Source organism: Denticeps clupeoides, chromosome 14 (genome assembly GCF_900700375.1).
Source record: "Denticeps clupeoides chromosome 14, fDenClu1.1, whole genome shotgun sequence".
NCBI lineage: Eukaryota > Metazoa > Chordata > Actinopteri > Clupeiformes > Denticipitidae > Denticeps > Denticeps clupeoides.
Window position 1 is genome coordinate 14,974,074 of NC_041720.1, and position 18,964 is coordinate 14,993,037.

Below are 18,964 nucleotides of genomic sequence, written 5' to 3' on the forward strand. Positions count from 1 at the left end.
CACCGTGTCCAGTAGACCAACGTGTCCACCTCTGGCAGCAGAAAGAAAAGACGGGTGTGTCAACTAGCGGGAAAAAGTGAAAGCCAGATTTACCAACAGCTGGGGCGTTGATGCAGAGCTCCCTGGCCAGAAGGAGGAAGGTTTTGCCCAGGATGTACACGTTCACCTGCACAGTCAGAGGAAACGGTTATGAGATATAATAGTTCCAGATTAGAGCCTAAACGGTGCATATTGGTTTTCAGGTATTTGAATGTAAACAGCACTGTAGGAAAATGCCGGAGCCCTGCAATCCCCTCTGACCTTTCCCCGAACCCTCTATTCAACTTCAGAGCAATTAGAGACACTAATGGAAAGCCGGGTTGCGACCTTAACACTAGGGTTCCACTCTTGCATTCTGCTAAATGGAAGACACAGGGGGTCTGGCTGCATTTGTGGCATTTTTTTTTCCAGGCTCCTCCCAGTACTGACGCCACTCCTCCGGTCCCGGGTGGGTTGGGGGCGCGTTCCCCCAGACAGCTGGGGGAGTATAAATAAAATCGGCACCATCAGAGTTTCCACAAAACGCTACCAAAAATCCAAAATAGGTCAGATTTTAGGTGGCCCACACGCTCCCCTGCAGTACGCTCCCAAAATGTCAGATCAGAGGAACATGTTATACTTATAGCTGTCAAACAGTCAAAACTATAATTTTTTTTATATGCGCTTAAACTGGATCAAAAAGCGAGTTAAATGATGAAAAATCGAAAACTCCATGACACAGTTTTCTCATTTTAATCAATGTCAGGAACGCAGAAGTTCAGTTACTAAGATCAATTTAGTCTTTTTAATGAAACTAAAAGGCTTTAATAACGCTTCTTGTAATGTTTCACTTTTATATTTAAATGGACATTGAACTTAATTCAGCCAAATATCTGAGGCACTGGTGGCCTAGCGGTTAAGGAAGCGGCCCCGTAATCAGAAGGTTGCCGGTCCGAATCCCGATTTGCCGAGGTGCCACTGAGCAAAGCACCGTCCCCACACACTGCTCCCCGGGCGCCTGTCATGGCTGCCCACTGCTCACTCAGGGTGATGGGTTAAATGCAGAGGACACATTTCACTGTGTGCACCGTGAATCACTCACTTCACATATTGGAGTGATTAGGTGAATACTGCATCAACAAAATGGTTATATAGAGCCATACTTAAGAGTTTGTGAACTCTCAAGTAGAATTTTTTCAAATCTCTGTATGAATACTTATTTATTTATTGAATAGCCAATATTACACTTGAATAGCAAATAAACAAGCCTGCCAGGAAATCTAGGGTTTGGATTGACAGCAGCCATAGAATAAATTCAGAATTTCAAACTGATCAAAAAGGTCAAATGGCTTCTGCTGCAAAACCCGTGTGATGAATTTGGGAATTTATTGGCTGATCTGTCCAGTGGCAATACATTTACAATACTAAGTACACAAACCAACCTGCAGGAGATCACTCAGGTCCAGAAGCATGTCTGCGTATTGGTTAAGGAAAACGTACGCTGGACACATGTAACACACAAACTCATACAATCAGTAAAGTTTGCAGCAGACAAGGACGGTGTTAAAAAAGGAGCTTTGCATCTCCACGAGTGCCGCATTTCCTTAGCCTCGGGTCAACACAAGTGCAAACCGAATTCGTCCTGAACCATCTGTCTCTACTGTCCACCTGCTGCACGTGTCCATACGAGCATGCAGCCCGGGAGATTAGCGCGTCGGAAAGGGAATCGGATGATCCAGGGGCGTGAGGATCACTCTAAGAAGCCAGGAGAAGGGAGCAGCGCTGGCCAGCGGGATCATTCACAATTTCCCACAGAGATTCACTGCCAATCGTGAAAGAGGCAAACACGTACACGGCAAAGAGTGTCACATTTCTGTTACACAATTAACAGACAATCAGTATTACTGAAAATATTTCTCCTAGTGCATCTGGAGAAGAAAAAGATAATCTGTTCCAACATATTTAGATGTCCTGATGCAGGGATCCACACACAAATAAAAATTATTCTGATTCACATAAGGAGCTGTAGAATGTGCACTTCAGCTTGAAGGAATCAAACGAATTACTTCAATACCAATAGTGAACGATAATGCGCCCGAATTCAGTGGCATTCAAAAGTCCGGGCACCCTTCAAATGCTTACAATGTTAAGTGATCAGAAGATTAATTTATCTTTTTATCTTTTAGAATAGTTGTTTCCTTCTACAGTAATCAATAATAATAAGTATGTTATCAGCCCAACCCTAACTGGTGGTGAAAACAGAAATGTTTTTTAACAACAATTTGCATGCTCCATACACCTATAACAGGCTCTGTTACATGATAGAAACTGATACTGAAACCAGTTTTAAAAGTGATGTGAAATTCTGACAAACCCATGAAGTGTGAAGTCAAAGTCATTCAGTTTAGTAAGTGACCAAACCAGCTCCTTCAAGTCTGCAGTGTTTCGGGAATGGCGAAACTGAACCCGCGTGCCGTCTCCCTCTGAATAAACAACCCTGGATGAGTGCATGAAGTGGCCTGACTTAACTGAAAGAGCATGGCTATAGCAGGTTATAGCAGCACAACTCAGCAGACTGTGGACAGCCAGCACCCACCCATACGATGGCAGGAACGGTTTGTTCATTTGCTCGTGACAAACCACTTTAGGAAACATACAGACCTTACTATTCTGGAACATCTGCTTCGCAGGAGGGTTAAATTCTGGAAAACATATTTCTTCCATTAAGGCAAAAGATCTCAATTTCTCTGAATGTAACTGACTTTTAATAGGCTGCTACGCCACTCTCAACAACACAGTCCACTAAAATGCATGAGCCACTTCCATTCCTTCCCCTAGAATGCTGTGACACCCATATAAGCAAAGAAGATGATAAGTATTTTTGGATCAATCCTATAGGAAATTGTGATGGCCACACGTGCTGCCACACAGCCACCCAATTGGTGGAAACTGTTAAGTAAAGTTAAATAGGTCAACATTACAAATATACAGTTTAGCTTAATTTCAATCTCATTTATTTCTGTATGTTCAACAGCACATTTATTTAGTTTATTTTGACAGTCATATCGATTTGCCTGGATTCATTTGTTCATTTTGAGTTACTAGTGTTTGGGTGGCCATTGCTGGTTCTGATGTTGCAGTTGGAAGGGACATCTCGGGAGGACCCATTATAAACAGGAAGTCGGCTACTGGACTTCACCATGATTGGCCACCTCAGCTGGGGGGTTGTGTGTGGTATCTGTTTCTGTTCATTTACTTGGGTTGTTATTGGGTTTAAACGGTATTGCTTTAGCACAATTTGGTAATTTAATTACAGCCGACTTGACAGTGGTCTGGGATTGTTTGTGTAGCGTTTGTTTTTTCGTTTAACCGTGTGTAATTAATGGTCCGATCAGCTATTATACATGTTCCCCCGTGTGCTCGGTTGTTGGGTCAGTTTGTTTTTGCTACCTGATTTGTTTAGTTGTAATTAAAACATTAATGGAAGTTACCATTTGCTTAGGTTTATTTCGTTTTTGCTGGCGCTTTATTATGAGTTGCTTCTTTGTGAGCTGTTTTTAATAAACCCTTCTTTTTCTACATGTACCCTGCCTCCCGGCGGTCCCTCACAGAAACCAACCTAAATCAATAGTGTGTGTGATGAGCAATTGAAACAGTCAATCCTTAGCTAATAAAAAATCCGCTAATAATATAGCAATACTTTGTCAAAAAATTATAATAGATTTATAAAATATATTTCCCACCAATGCACCTGAGCACTATATATATCATCAAGACCTCAATTGTAGGAAGAAAATTTTTTTTTGTAGCTGATACCAATGTTAAAGGTGAAATGTGTAAGATTTTGGCTTCCAATACAATTGAATCTCCCTCAAATAGGATGCCAATAGAATTCCAATAAACTGCCCAAAACGTGACTTTAGATTCTACAGGCTTGGCCAGCAGTTTTAAGAATGACACAAATACTGGTTTTCACAAAGGTTCAGTGTTTTCTGGTGTATTACAAGGCCTTTATTGACAATTACATCAAGTTTATGCAAAGAGTCAATATTTGCAGAGTTGGCTCTTTTTTTTTTTTAAGACCTCTGCAATTCTCCCTGGCATGCTGATGGTGACCCATTCCTTCATAATCAGTGCTTGGAGCTGGTCAGAATTTGTGGGTTATTGTTTGTCCACCCGCCTCTTGTGGATGGACCACAAGTTCTCAATTGAATAAAGGTTCGGGGAGTTTCCTGGTCATAGATCCAAAACGTTTGTTCCCCGAGAGACTTAGTTCTCACTTTGGCCTTAAGGTGCGGTGCTCCATTATGCTGGAAAAGTCATTGTTCTTCACCAAACTGTTCATGGAGAAGTTGCTGTTGGAGGATGTTTTGGTACCGTTCTTTATTCGTGGCTGTGTTCTTAGTTAAAATTGGGAGTGAGTCCACTCCCTTGGATGAGAAGCAGCCCCACACATGAATGGTCTCAGGATGCTTTACTGTTGGCAGGAGACAGGACTGATGGTAGCGCTCAACTCTTCTCCGGACAATCATTTTTCCAGATGCCCCAAACAATCGGAAAGGGGCTTCATCAGAGAAAACGACTTTACCCCAGCAGTCCTCAGCAGTCCAGTCCCTGTACTTTTAGCAGAATATCAGTCTGTCCTTGATGTTTTCTTGGAGAAAAGTGGCTTCTTTGCTGCCCTTCTTGACACCAGGCCATCGTCCAAAATTCTTCGCCTCACTGTGGGTGCAGATGCCCTCACACCTGCCTGCTGCCATTCCTGAGCCAGCTCTGCACTGGTGGCACCTCGGTCCTGCAGCTGAATCACCTTTAGGAGACGGTCCTGGCGCTTGTTAGACTTTCTTGGTCACCCTGGTCAAGCCTTTCTTGGTCAAGCCTTCTTCACAACACTTGAACCTCTCTCCTTGAAGTTTTTGATGATCTGATAAATGGTTGATTTAGGTGCCATCTTAGTAGCAGCAATATTCTTGCCTGTGTAGAACTTTTTATGCAACGCAATGACGACTGCATGTGTTTCCTTGCAGGTAACCTTGGTTAACAGAGGAAGAACAATCATTTCAAGCATCACCTTCCTTTTAAAGCATCCAGTCTGCTATTCTAACTCACTCAGAAGAACAGAATGATATCCAGCCTTGTGCTTCTCAACAATCTCACTTGTGTTAACAAGAAGATCACTGAAATGATCTCAGCAGGTCCTTTTGTGGCAGCACTGAAATTCAGTAGAAATGTTTTTGGGGGACTTTGCAATTTATCAGATCACTCTTCATAACGTTCTGGAGTATATGCAAATTGCCATAATAAAAATGCAAGCTGCAAACTTTGTGAAAACCAGGATTTGTGTCATTGTCAATACATTTGGGCACAACTATACACAGGCATTTCTATGAACCTGATAAAGGAAAAACTCGTTTACTCCCATTAGCAAAAAAAAACATATTTGTCAATAAAGCATGTTCCTGATTCTGATGAATAAATTCTGGGCAGCTGTAAGATTTGGGGTTGGGTCACATTCACTGTCTGCACACACTGTCCTGGTGCACAACAGCGAAAATAGACCACTGCTGTGTCAGCACACATACCACTGTTAGATCAACTCCAAAATAAAAAGTGGCACATCTCCCCTACATCCATCAGCTATTAATATGTACTGGCAGTCTGACGACAACCGTTTCTCACCTACTCACAGACAAGGGAGGTGAGAAGAGCAGGTGAAGAGGACCAGGGAGGTTACAGGAGTTTATTGTATGATCTTGGGGAGAAACGCGAAATTAAACCAAAGACTCAGCTTTTGAGGTGTACACAGGTATTACGAGATTAGGTTTTGGATTAGGTCTTAATACAAAATGGCTATTTCACCACATTAGTCTGTGATTCATTTATCATTTTTTTCATGGAGAAATAAATGAATGTAATTAACGCCGCCGGGTTCCGTTTTACTTCCTATGTCATGGATGCAGATTTAATCCAAGACAATCCCCAAATAACAGTGGGAGCAACGCGCCTGCGGTGTGCCTGCGACGTGCAGAGAGCACAACTCAGGTGCGACCATGTGACACGTTTCTGTCTTTTAACAATTAGTTACTGTTAATTGTGGTGAATTTGTTGCAAAATGTGTTTAAGATTGACCTAATAATTGTACACAGTGCGAATTTAAAACATAAAAGTTCTACGCCACATGGCCACACAGCATCATGCTTTCAGCGGCAGAGCATTACACATCTCCGCTGTAGCCGCCGCGTTTAAACCTGAGCGTGCTTCGGCTGCTGTTATTATCTGTGAGTCAGAGCTCGGGCCGTTCTCAAGGTTATTTCACCGCAGTTCCGCTCGGGAGGGGAAACCAGATGATATTTATTTTTCATGATGTGCTTCCATCCGCTTAGCGCGGCGTGTAATCCACGCGGTGCAGTAAACACCGGCCGCTGACAAATGGCACCCCTGCTGCTTCAAGCAACCCGGGCTGACGTGGCCTGATGGGATGCGGCGCGGCCGAGGGGGCCCTGCTGAGAAAGGTTATGGTGACTTGCCCACCCTGATCCCAGCGGCTCTCCTTCCTCTCAGATCCCACTTCTTCTTCACGGGCAAATTGTCAAAGAGATGACACATCCTGCACATCTTACAAGGGTCATATGTAGATAGGTGCTTTTTCACTGGAGCCATCTGGAACATAGTGTTCCAGGTTCTGGTCCTAGCCCTGGTACTGCGTACTGCATGACACAATGCCCAGTCAGCAGCAAAATCAGATGATGCACATTTTTTTTCCCCCAAATAAAACGGACAACCCTGTCACACCGACTCATGTTCGTTTTGCCCCTGAGTCAGAAACAGACTCAGACAGACAGAGGTAGTCACAGACAGTATGGCTAGCATATTTACCCTCAGTCTGCCCACCGTTTTTAAAAGCTACGAGAGGGATATTCATATTTCCTGCACTTGCGCTACCCTCCTCCGACGAGGCTACGACAGAAGCTATTCTGACGAATGTAAGATAAGAAGACTCATTAGTATCATTAATATTTATATATCCGCACACATGAACATGCTCGGTTGCACCCTTTGCACTACACCATGACAGATTTTGCATACACTGTTGTAACCAATTTAATCATTTTACTTTCTTAACGTGAATCCAAGAAATTAAACACATCATCATAAGCAAAAAAATTGCATTAGGCATCTTCAAAAGATTGAGCATGAGTGGAGGAAAAGCAGCAACAAGGGAACTAACATGCCCATTGTGGCTGAGAGAAGTCAAATTAAACATTTTGCTCTCTTTGCATGTTTTGTATTCTACATAAATTCAGGTGTGTTGAGTCTTCAGTTAAAAAGGACATGAGTATCATTATCAGACGTCCTAATCCACAGCGACATACAGTCAGTAGTAACAGGGACAGTCCCCCCAGGAGACACTCAGGGTTAAGTGTCTTGCATAGGGACACTGTGTTATTAAGTGGGGTTTGAACCTGGGACTTCTGGTACAGTGGCGAGTGTGTTACCCACAAGGCTACTACTGATAGTGTATGTTCAATGTCAAGCAAGATGCCAACGCTGTTGCGTTACACGTCACACCTCTTTTTCCGTAATGCCGGCACGCTATCTAAAAACACACACTGGGTCGGCTTCATGTCGCCTCCGTCTGGTACAGTGTAAACAACCAAAGCCGACGTAATGAGGGGACGTCTTAGCAGCAATGTAGCTGGATCGCGGCCTTAAAGCCGCCAGCGTTGCTAGTAATCAGCTCTGAAATTGTACAGGTAACTAACATCTAACAACCCAGAACAACGGGATTTTAGTGCCGCTGCAGAAAACCGTGCACAGGAGAAGCACGGGTCCAGTTTTGTTTGTTACCAAATTCTGGCGATTTTTTTGGAGTGTAGAAGTATGAACAAGCAGTACGGCTGTGGGCCACAGGAAATATTCCACAACATTCTAACATGTACCAGCAGTGCAGGTTCATCAAATTGAACCCCATAAAAAAAAAAATAATCATAATCATAACCAGTAACAATTAGTCTTGATTTCCAATGGAATGCTATGTTCATTAATGCAGCTTCACTGTTTGCAAGAAAACTTATTTCAACTGAGCACTGATTAAATAAGCAACGTACCGTAACTGTCCAAATTCACACTAGTTGAGTATCTGGTGCATCAGCAAATGCAGGTTCGATTCACAGTGTTTTACTCATTTTGAAATATTTCGATTTAATTTTGTCGTGTATTTTACTTCTTGTGATACGTGCTAACTGTGAAATAGATGCCAGTGCCAAGCAGTTCACATTATTAAAACGAGCTGTAGAAAACGGTTGGAGAGTGACAACCAGGAATGGGCAAGGATACGGGGCGTGCCCTCCGTCCGGCAGACCAGGTAGAGGCAGGCGGCGATAACGTGGGCCATCTTGCGTCCGCGCGTCAAGTGCTTGCTCACCACCATCTTCAAAAAGTTAAAGGCCGTGTCCAAGCAGTGCTGGTTGAGCTGCAGCTGGCTGCCTAGGTTGTGGATTTGCCGTTTCCCTGGAGATTAAACACACACACAAATAAACACCAAATCATATCAACTGAAGCTCAACCTGGGACATGACTACACATGCAGGTGTAGTTGGCTTTTCCAGTAGCAGTGAAGTCATTTGGACCCGCCCCATCCAGACGGACTCGTAACGGGTCCGTAAACGTCCCAACCGCACCGTGGTTTCTGGGTGGGGTGGGACAGCTGTTTTACTCCCTAGTGAGAGACCGTGTGTCAGTACGCACAAAAAAAGCAAGGTCGCACTCACGAAGATCCTAACAGGGCCTGCAGTTACCCACACAAAGCGCGTATGGACAATTCTCTACGCGATGCATGGGACATTTTGATAAGACAAGTTACTTTATCTCCATAACTAGAGGTCAGAACTGTGAACAAGTGTGACGTGTATGTAGTACTTGTCGTGCCTTATTACTGGTTAACTCAATATAAAGTTACAATATGCCATTTGATGCACGGGACACAGAAAACTAGTCTCACTTGTTAAAACCAACTTCCACAAGAAAATTCTGTAAACTCTACAAGCATTCAGACAAATCAACTACATCGAATATATTAATGTACAATCGTGTCAAAACATTTCAATAAAACAATGTCTGGCTTATGGTAATAATTTGCTTTGAACATTGAAATTAGAGGTAACCGTGTTTCAAATGTCTGCAGAACACAATTGCACAACTCACAAAACACAGGGGATTTACTAATAACAAATGTACAGGACATTTGACATTCATTACCACCTCACCACAGCCACACACACAGGGACTCTGATAACTGGTTTAGTCACAGGCTTCAGTGCAATTTAATGTTAATTTGGTCATTTCTCACACACGCATTGGGAGAAAACAGCCAGCGCTTCAACAACCATTACATCCTGTAGCTCATATGAAATGCAGTAATTAGAGAGATCACGCAGCAAATAGGGCCTTGTGCGATGCCAGAGGAGGAGACCTGGCTGACGTGCTACCCACGGGGTGACAGTGGCAGTGCAGGAGAGTGTCACCAGAAATAACCCCCTCGTCACAACCACAACGAGCACAAAAAAGCTTTTAAACCCATAATCCCTTGGTGCTGGAGCCACTGTACGGGCCTCTCATTCGCCGCGCACCTCGTCAGTAATCCTGCCGCGCTTTCCAGTTGCGGTGCTGCCGCGATGGAGGTGGGAGTGTCTGTTGTGCCGGGATTATGTAACAGCGTCGTACAGACCACAAATGAATCCCCACCCCACCCCACCCCCCACTTGCTAACGGAGGGTCCAGCTCGCCCGATAACGGCACGAGACGTCATGCGTGACAGTTCAGATGCTCATTTAATGTCCAATTAACCAAAAGGAAAAAAAAAAACTTGTTTCAGGCTTATGAAGATCATAATTAGAAAAATTCCTCTCTACTCCAGGCACACAAGTCAGATGCGGTAAAGCAAAAGAAATCATGTGAACAGAGTAGGAAAAAAAAATCTGTGAATTATAGAATATGTTTCAATAATAATAACAATAATAGTTTCAATATTTATTGTAAGAATAATGTCAATTGTGCTGTTAAATGGTCAGGTACTATCTCCCTTGTGACCCCCTCTTCATAAAACAAAAGATGAACAGAACAAACAGACGGGCATTACAGGACTTGGCAAACGTGTTTTAAGAACAACAGATGGTGGTGGCCGTTTTCAGAGGACATATCGAAACAAGGATTTCTGTCCTTTTATTCAATCTGTGATTAATGAAATGAAATCTGCAAATTACACTTCTGTACTTCAAAATAAAGGCATAGCCAATAGCCAGGCATGTCCTGAAGAAACCAACGGCCAACGTATTTATTTACTTATTATGAGCCATTAATGTTTGAAAGTGTCTGATCAGATTTAGATGCAAAGTATGCGCATTTTCAATTAATTAAAGTGGCTTTTCCTTAAATGTAATCTAGAATATAAGTAATCTAGAATACTTTGGACTTTGGAGACCACAAGGGGGCGATATAAAAATGATACATTGTTCATTATGCCCCATTATGCCTCTGATGCCCCGGCTATAGGACACAGAGGAGGAAGGTCATCTATGTTCCTAAAGCTGTCCTTCTATTGAACTCTTGACATCCCCCAAAACAACCATTATCACCTCACACACCTTACTGCTGATTTTGTTATGTAGTTATTTATCGTTGTCCACAGTACAATACAAGAAAAATTTTATTGTGTGTCACATGTTGTGCCAATTGTAACAAGTGTTATACGTGAGCTGCTCCACTGTGCCGTCTAAATTGCCCCTCGGGGACAAATAAAGTTGAAATTGCAGTCACAACCTTCCAATTACGGGTCCACTGCACACTACACAACTTCAGGATTCAGGAAGCTCAATTTTAATAAATGCAGGAAAGACACATTTAGCCCAAACCGACTCAATCTAGTGATGAAAATGATTATCATCACTAAATAATAATTTTATTAATACAAATAGGTGTGTACAGTTTGATGATTTCCGTAGGGCTGCAAATGACCTGTGTTTGTTCACCAATGATTTCTGGTGCAGAATTAGGTTTAGACACTGTTTAGACCATAAATCCAAATCATTTCTCATCGGACGAATGGTGAACAGTCACTCGGTGAATACGACGGCGCAATGACGTGCAGCAAGTGAAACGAACAGAAAGATGCAGACGAGTTCCAAAAACACGTTATCAAACATTTAAATCCTTTGTGACCTATTTGGACTTGCAAATGCTACACATGGACAGTGATATTAACAGTATAATGCAAATATGCACATATGCAGATTCATATGCAGATACATTTCCATTTGACACAGATTTGGTGGCCTAGTGGCTAAGGAAGTGACCCCCTAATCGGAAGGTTGCTGGTTCCAATCTTGATCCGCCAAGGTGCCACTGAGCAAAGCGCCGTCCCCACACACTGCTCCCCGGGCGCCTGTCATGGCTGCCCACTGCTCACCCAGGGTGATGGTTAAGGACACATTTCGTTGTGTCACTGTGTGCTTCACAATGACAATCAATTCACTGCAAATAAGTATTGCAAATATTCATAAGGTGTTGAAAAATGACTGAAAATCATAACTCTGGTTTGAAAAAAAAAAAGACAGAGAGAGACATCCTGCAAATGGAGGTGTTTCTGCACTTCTTTTCTCAGGGTCCGGCTGTTAATAGACCGGCTTCAACAGCTCAGGTGATGCTGGCACAGCTTCAGAAAAACAACGACTTGAGAGACAGCGTGGGACTGCGTCTAGCACCAGACGCAAATGGAGGAAATTTCTCAAGGAAGAATCGCGTGGCGCCCTTCCAAGGAGCCGAGCGAGCCAGAGCTCTCCCGTGATTATTTCTGGTACTTCCATCTTCCTCCCAATCTTATTAGCGGGTACTTGGAGCTCCTCCGGATGTCCCAACTTCCTCCTCATTTCTAAATGGATTCTCTGCTCGGGCCGCGCGGCTGTGAACATGGAAGCGAGAGTGTGTGGGGGCGCTCACCGTTCTGCAGGGTCTGGGCACGGGACTCCTTTCCCAGGCTGGTGTGGAACCCACTCCCCAGAACTGGGGCCTTGGCGGGGCCTGCGGAGGTGGGGGGTGGGTGGGGTAGAGACGGAGACAAAAGAGAACAGAGAATGATCATGTGTCCGCGCCGAATCCCTAATTACCTTATTCGGATCAGGCCGGCACCGGGAGACTCCGAGCTGGGCCGACACTTCACAAAGCGGGGGCCTGAATATTGAATAGGACGAGAGCTGCTGATTTTCCACCACAAAGCCGGAGATCTACAGCTAGTGGCGAGATCAAATTCAAAGGAATTCTTGGGGGGATGTATGGCGCTACCAACCAGAATGAACGGCAAATGTTCCACATCTAATGTCAGTACACGAGGAAAATTTTGAATCGTCATTGAACAACATTAAGCAATTACATTGCTGAAGAGCTCACTTAGATACGCTCATTTTATTATGCCGACTACTCTGCGGTGAAACGTTATTTTGATCATTCCGGTTATCAAACTACAAACTGCATTGAAAGTCACTACGGTAAAGTTACACTGTACTGCCACCTGCTGGTAGCAAATTGGCGGCGCGATGAATACGGTACAATCGCGCCTCCTCCTGGTCCAGTGCATCCAGCTTTGCACACTTTTTATTATATCTGTTAATTGGCTTCCTTTTTGCACTAAACCGAACTGTGCTGACATCACATCAACATTTCTTTTCATAGCTTTCATACCAAATGTCATTGACTCTTTTGTCATTTATACTCCACCAATCTGCAAAACCGACATGGTAACAAATCTATAAAAAAAGAGAGTGTTTAAGTAAAGATGTTATATATATATATATATATTTCCATAAAACTGACGTATGTAACACACACACACACACACACACATACTTCACACACACACACATACTTGTGATTATTAAATCTCCACAATTACTGGTAAAAGGAAAAAGGCAAGTCACCAGTCAGGTGTTTTACTCGTAATAATACAGGTGTGATAAATGTTAATATCACCACATCCATTAGATGCCTCACGTGCTGCGTGTTGAAAAGAAGCTTTCGACCGGGACTAATAAAGAGCACATAAAGGGCTTAATTACAATCAATCGTTAATCATCACATCTACTGTGTGGGCTGCAGCGGATTTACAATTACAGTCTACAGATGGTGAAAATGCAGAGAACATTACAGGCACCTGGCACCTGGTTTCCATGACAACCTCCAGTACATCCCTATTCCAGACAGGAATTTTAAGGGAGCCCTAAAAATATTTCGGAATTCTTGTGATGCTGAGTGGTCTAATCTGTGCAATGCTAATGCCACTTTTGAAAAACGTTGGTCATTAGATTGTAGTACATTAAAAACTTAAACACTATGCCATCAATTTTTTAAAAATTATTTTATTAATGTTCTCAGTATGGTGCCTAGGGCTGCAACTAACCACTATTTTGATAGTTGACTAGTCATCACATGTAAGCGATTAGTCATCGACTAGTCAGATTTTAAATCGGTTAAATTACAAAATAAGGTTATTTAAATTATGTGGCAAATAATAAAGACAAGCAACATACTTCACTCAAAAAACATATTTTAATACATTTTTACCAAGGACGGGCACATTAGCAGCAGAAAACTGGGCTATTTCAAACAGGAATATCAGGATTTCGGGTCAGAGAGAAGAGATGGAGAATATCCTCTTACTGCGACACCGTGAGGGAGGCGGCATACAGGAGGTACATTTACAGAATGTGGTGGGAACTTGAGGGTTGTGCACTAGCCACACCTACTTTTCCACTTTTTAGGGTGGTAGTAGCCTAGTGGGTAACACACTCGCCTATGAACCAGAAGACCCAGGTTCAAATCCCACTTACTACCATTGTGTCCCTGAACAAGACACTTAACCCTGAGTGTCTCCAGGGGGGGACTGTCCCTGTAACTACTGGTTGTAAGTCGCTCTGGATAAGGGCGTCTGGTAAATGCTGTAAATGTAAATGTACTTCAAGCTAAACCCCTCGACGCTTACACTGATCTGAAACCGGCTTCACTCTTTTTAGATATACAGTACAGGCCAAATGTTTGTACAACTTCTCATTCAATGTGTTTTCTTTATTTTCATGACCATTTACGTTGGTAGATTCTCACTGAAGGCATCAAAACTATGAATGAACACATGTGGAGTTATGTACTTAACTAAAAGTGGAGACCTGACCTCCACAGTCACCGGACCTGAACCCAGTCCAGATGGTTTGGGGTGAGCTGGACCGCAGAGTGAAGGTAAAGGAGCCAACAAGGTACTAAACACCTCTGGGAACTCCTTCAAGACTGTTGGAAAAGCATTTCAGGTGACGACCTCTTGAAGCTCATCGAGAGAATGCCAAGAGTGTGCAAAGCAGTAATCAGAGCAAAGAAACTAGAATATAAAACATGTTTTCAGTTATTTCACCTTTTTTTGTACATAAGTACATAATCCACATGTATTCATTCATAGTTTTGAATCTACCAATGTAAATGTAAATAAAACACATTTAATGAGAAGGTTTGTCCAAACTTTTGGCCTGTGTGTGTGTGTGTGTGTGTGTGTGTGTGTATATGACATTTCTCAATATAAATTTCAATAACTGCTTATCCTGGTTTATCGTGTGTGAGGGAGGGTGCACGCGCCACAATCTCGCTACTTCGCCTTTGGACGGCGGGAGGAAAATGTAGCACTCTTCGAAACCCACACAAAAATGGGGACAGCACGCAAATCGCACACTCAAATAGCCAAGACACGAAATAAAGCCCCCAGCCTCAGAGGTGTGAAGCCACGGCGCTACCTGCTGTGCCACCACACTCCTTACTTCTTCAATCCCGAGTTTCTACTCCTAGTAGTATAAAGTGTATGAACATGAACATTTGTACTCAAAAATGTCCATCTTGAAATACACGTGTAATTAAGCTGTTGTGACCACTTTACATGTAAGGGAGTAAAGAATCAATTATTTTACTATACATTTACAGCATTTGAAAGACATTCTTTTCCAGAATGACTTACATAAGTGCTTTAAGATGTCTATCATTGCAATTCTTTTGGTTCAGTATGATCTGATATATAAAAAGCATTCTTTGATTTAAGGACTCCTTTAATAAACATACATAAGAGCCTTATTTAATCGAACAGTATGTTTTTTGCTTTGTTTGAAGATCTTTAGTCACTCAGCTGATCTAACGGACCTTGGGGCCAAAACAGAGAAGAGTCTGTGCTGAAAAAAGAAACCACTAACTCAACATAAAAGAATTGAAGTAATCTGTAACGAATATTTAAGTATTGCCGTAATGTGAATAAACCAAACAAACATGTTTCAGTACATTTACAGCATTTATCAGACGCCCTTATCCAGAGAGACTTACAATCAGTAGTTACAGGGACAGTCCCCCTGGAGACACTTATGGATAAGTGTCTTGCTCAGGGTTAAGTGTACAATGGTAGTAAGTGGGATTTGAACCTGGGTCTTCTGGTCCATAGTGTTACCCACTAGGCTACTACCACCCTAATTTCAGTAGCATTATAGTTAAGTAAAAAAAAAAAAAAAAACTATTTACCCATAAGCGTAAATTAGACAGCTTAGTTTAAAAGAAAAAACTAATATTATTATTTTGTACTACTTTAATGAGAAAAAACACATTAAACAAACGACAGCTACGGTTTCCTTTTTTTCAGCGTAGATGAGTGTTTTCCTAGCGCCTCGCAAGATGGTGGTACCCTGGCTTTGTATGCATCAGCATTTTGAATCTAAAAAATATTGTTAAACTAAACTTATGACAACCCTGAAAAGCTGACCTTAAACGACAGAGTTCGCGCAGCCCGAGCCGAGTAGAATGAACCAGTCATGTTCTGGTATTTATCAGCTGTAATTTACATGACGCCGCTGCAGAGGTGCTGGAATATGGAAGCAACACACGTGGTACCAGGTGACGCGGTTCACTACGTAAAGCCAGCAAAGATACTACAGGCCGGCGCTAGTTTTAAACGTTGTAGTTGTGTGAGCGTAGAAAGAACGTTTCTCGCGCAGTCTTACAGGAACTATCCACTTCATTATACATTCAAGTGTCAGTCAGATTTCAATGGCTTTTCCCACAAATATTTTTTTTTTTCAAAACTATCGCCTCGTGTTCAAATTCTACCAATGATGTCATATCCATCAATCAGAATATTCTCTATACGTCCCACTTCCCCGCCACCATACACCGGGCACCCACTTCAGACACCCCACTCAGCCTTGAACCTGGGATACAGGGCACATTCTACACTTCATTACTGCGAACATTATTTTACATGTACAGTTATACATTTACAGCATTTACCAGAGGCCCTTAGCCAGGGCAACTCGGGGTTAAGTATATTGCTCAGGGATGCAATGGTAGTAAGTGGGGTTTGAAAGGTAGTAAGTGGTAGTAAATCGGTAGTAAATCACCTCAAACTCAATTCCACCAAAACTGAACTAATATTCATTCCAGCAGATTCTTCACCACATCAGGATCTTGCTATTTACCTGGACAACTCACAGCTCTCTCCTTCTACAACAGCCCGCAACCTTGGAGTAACAGTAGACAACCAACTCTCCTTCTCGACTCACATCAGCAATCTTTCCCGCTCATGTAGATTCCTTCTCTACAATATCAGACGAATCCGCCATTATCCGTCAACCCAGGCCACCCAACTACTGGTTCAGTCCTCAGTAATTACTGATTACTGTAACTCCCTTCTAGCTGGTCTACCACTATGTACCATTCAACCTCTACAACTCATACAAAATGCAGCAGCACGACTGATCTTCAACCTTCCCAAGTTCTCCCACACCACCCCACTGCTACACTCCCTCCACTGGATCCCAGTAGCTGCACGCATCAGGTTCAAAATACTGATGCTGGCCTACAAAGCCAAACATGGAGTAGCACCATCCTACCTCACAGCCCTTATTACACCTCGCACTGCACCTCGTATACTCCGAGCCTCCAGTACTGCTCGCCTGGTCCCTCCATCTCTGGAGGTAAAAGGAAGACACTCATCTAGATTCTTCTCCGTCTTGGCCCCTCGGTGGTGGAATGAACTTCCCCTCGAGGTCAGAACAGCTCAGTCACTGAGCACCTTCAAACAGCAGCTCTAGACCATCCTTTTTAGAGAATATTTAGATTAACTTATAAACTTCTTATTGTTGAACTTGTGTATAGAATCTACAACAGAGTGAATAAAAAGATTGTATTCATAGTTGGGGTCCTAGTGAACCGGAACTGATCACTTCATCCATGGTTACTTGAAAGCACGTTGAAAGTCGCTCTGGATAAGGGCGTCTGCCAAATGCCACAAATGTAAATGTAAATGTAAGAGGGGTTTGAAAGGTACTAAGTGGGGTTTGAACCGGCGTTCACAGGCGAGTGTGTTACCCACCAGGCTACGAATCACCCCGTGATAAAGAGGAGCTGTCTGCGGTGCTGAGAGCTCTGGGACGTCGAAAAGAGAATCAAGGGTCCATTCTCATGCCACGACCCCCGTGAACACACAAATAAAAGTTTCACCCTGTGCGTGCGAGCTTACCGTCCGCGGACACGAACTGTCCCACGGCCGAAGATCCGCCGCCGCTGTTCTCCACGAACTGCACCTCCGACACGATGATGTTGTCCTCCAGCACCGAGCCGCAGCTCATGCACACGGCGTTGCCGCGGGCCTGGTCGACGTCGATGTCCGTGCATCCGCAGCTCTGGCACACGCGGGAGCTCATGGTGTCCGGGGCGGCGGTTCGCTCCGCCGCGCCGCGCCGCGCCGCTCCTCGGGGGTGCTAGCTGCTAGCCCGCGGCTCTCTTCCGCTTCAAGTTTGGACAGCTGGATATTTATACGTCCAACCGCATTTTTACAAAAAAAAAACCTGAACTAAACTAAACTAAACGGCAAAAAAGATAAATAATCCGTGGCAACGAATCTGACCCGCTAGTCTCCTCTTTCTCACGATGCCTCAAGTTAGCAACCGTCATGATAATAATAATAATAATAATGGCGCAGAAGTGGCGACTTCTGGCCGCTCACTTCCACGGCGGCGGGACCGGAGGACGCGGGCCGACGTGTACAGGTGCTTTTAGAAAATGAATTCCGACACTTTAATTCCGTGCGGGCGTTTGAAAGCTAACTCGTAACCGAGCAACGTCTTGGTGTTTTGGTGCCCATCGCCCCATCAGAAGGCGGCTCGGAACGTACGACAACGCCACGGGGGGACCGCGACACAGTTGGGTTTTTTATTTCAAACTGTATATTTGCACTGAGCCAATAATTACAGTGCTCGTCACTTATATGAATATTAAGCTGCGTTCTGCGTATGCTGGCGAGACTCTACGTTTCTGTGCGAAAAAAATCACACTTCTGAAATAGTTCCTGACCCCCCTCGGGCGGCGCGTACCACTTTCAACGTCCTTTACCCGCGCGTCGCGCTTGTGACGTAGGAACCCCGATCCGGCCAGTCGTGGGTGTCTGTAGAAACGTTTAGTTAAGTTTAGTTAAGCACTGTGCATATATTGTGTATATACTGGCCACCGTGAATTAGAAGGTGTAGAATACGAATAAATGTTAGGAATTTTGGGCGTCGCTTCTTCGCAGCAGCATCACATGTCCCTAACAAACATGCCAGATATTCATTCCACCCTAACCTGGCAACATATCTGTGAATATTCTTTACCTGGCAACCTGAGATGTGCTTCTCACTGTATTATTACAGTGTTATAATATATGCAACGTTTCTTTCCGATTCAGACTGAATGGTGTTAAAATAACGTGTTCTATAGCAGAACTGTGAAGGAATAACATTGCATCCGGAGTGAAACGGTGGAGAGAGTCAGCAGCTTCAGCGGCAGCATCGAGGAAGGAAGGCCCACCAACGACCTTTACTTCCTCAGACGTCTGAAGACAGCTAGG

The 18,964-nt window shown here is 43.5% G+C and overlaps 1 protein-coding gene across 2 annotated transcripts in view; it reads right to left on the reverse strand.

Moving 5' to 3' along the window:
- Positions 1-18,223, reverse strand: part of brf1b (BRF1 general transcription factor IIIB subunit b) — a 70,168-nt gene extending 51,945 nt beyond the window's left edge. Inside the window, exons 1-5 of one of the 2 annotated variants that reach the window (XM_029002232.1) lie at positions 17,600-18,223; positions 12,013-12,093; positions 8,356-8,529; positions 1,461-1,492; positions 94-166 (exon numbers count right to left, since the gene is read on the reverse strand). In XM_029002232.1, the coding sequence (XP_028858065.1) occupies positions 94-166; positions 1,461-1,492; positions 8,356-8,529; positions 12,013-12,093; positions 17,600-17,783 (544 nt within the window). In that variant the 5' untranslated portion in view covers positions 17,784-18,223. Of the gene's footprint in view, positions 1-93; positions 167-1,460; positions 2,721-8,355; positions 8,530-12,012; positions 12,094-17,599 lie in introns of those variants that run through there. The other variant, XM_029002233.1, reaches the window with a different exon arrangement.
- Between the last annotated feature and the right edge of the window lie 741 nt (positions 18,224-18,964).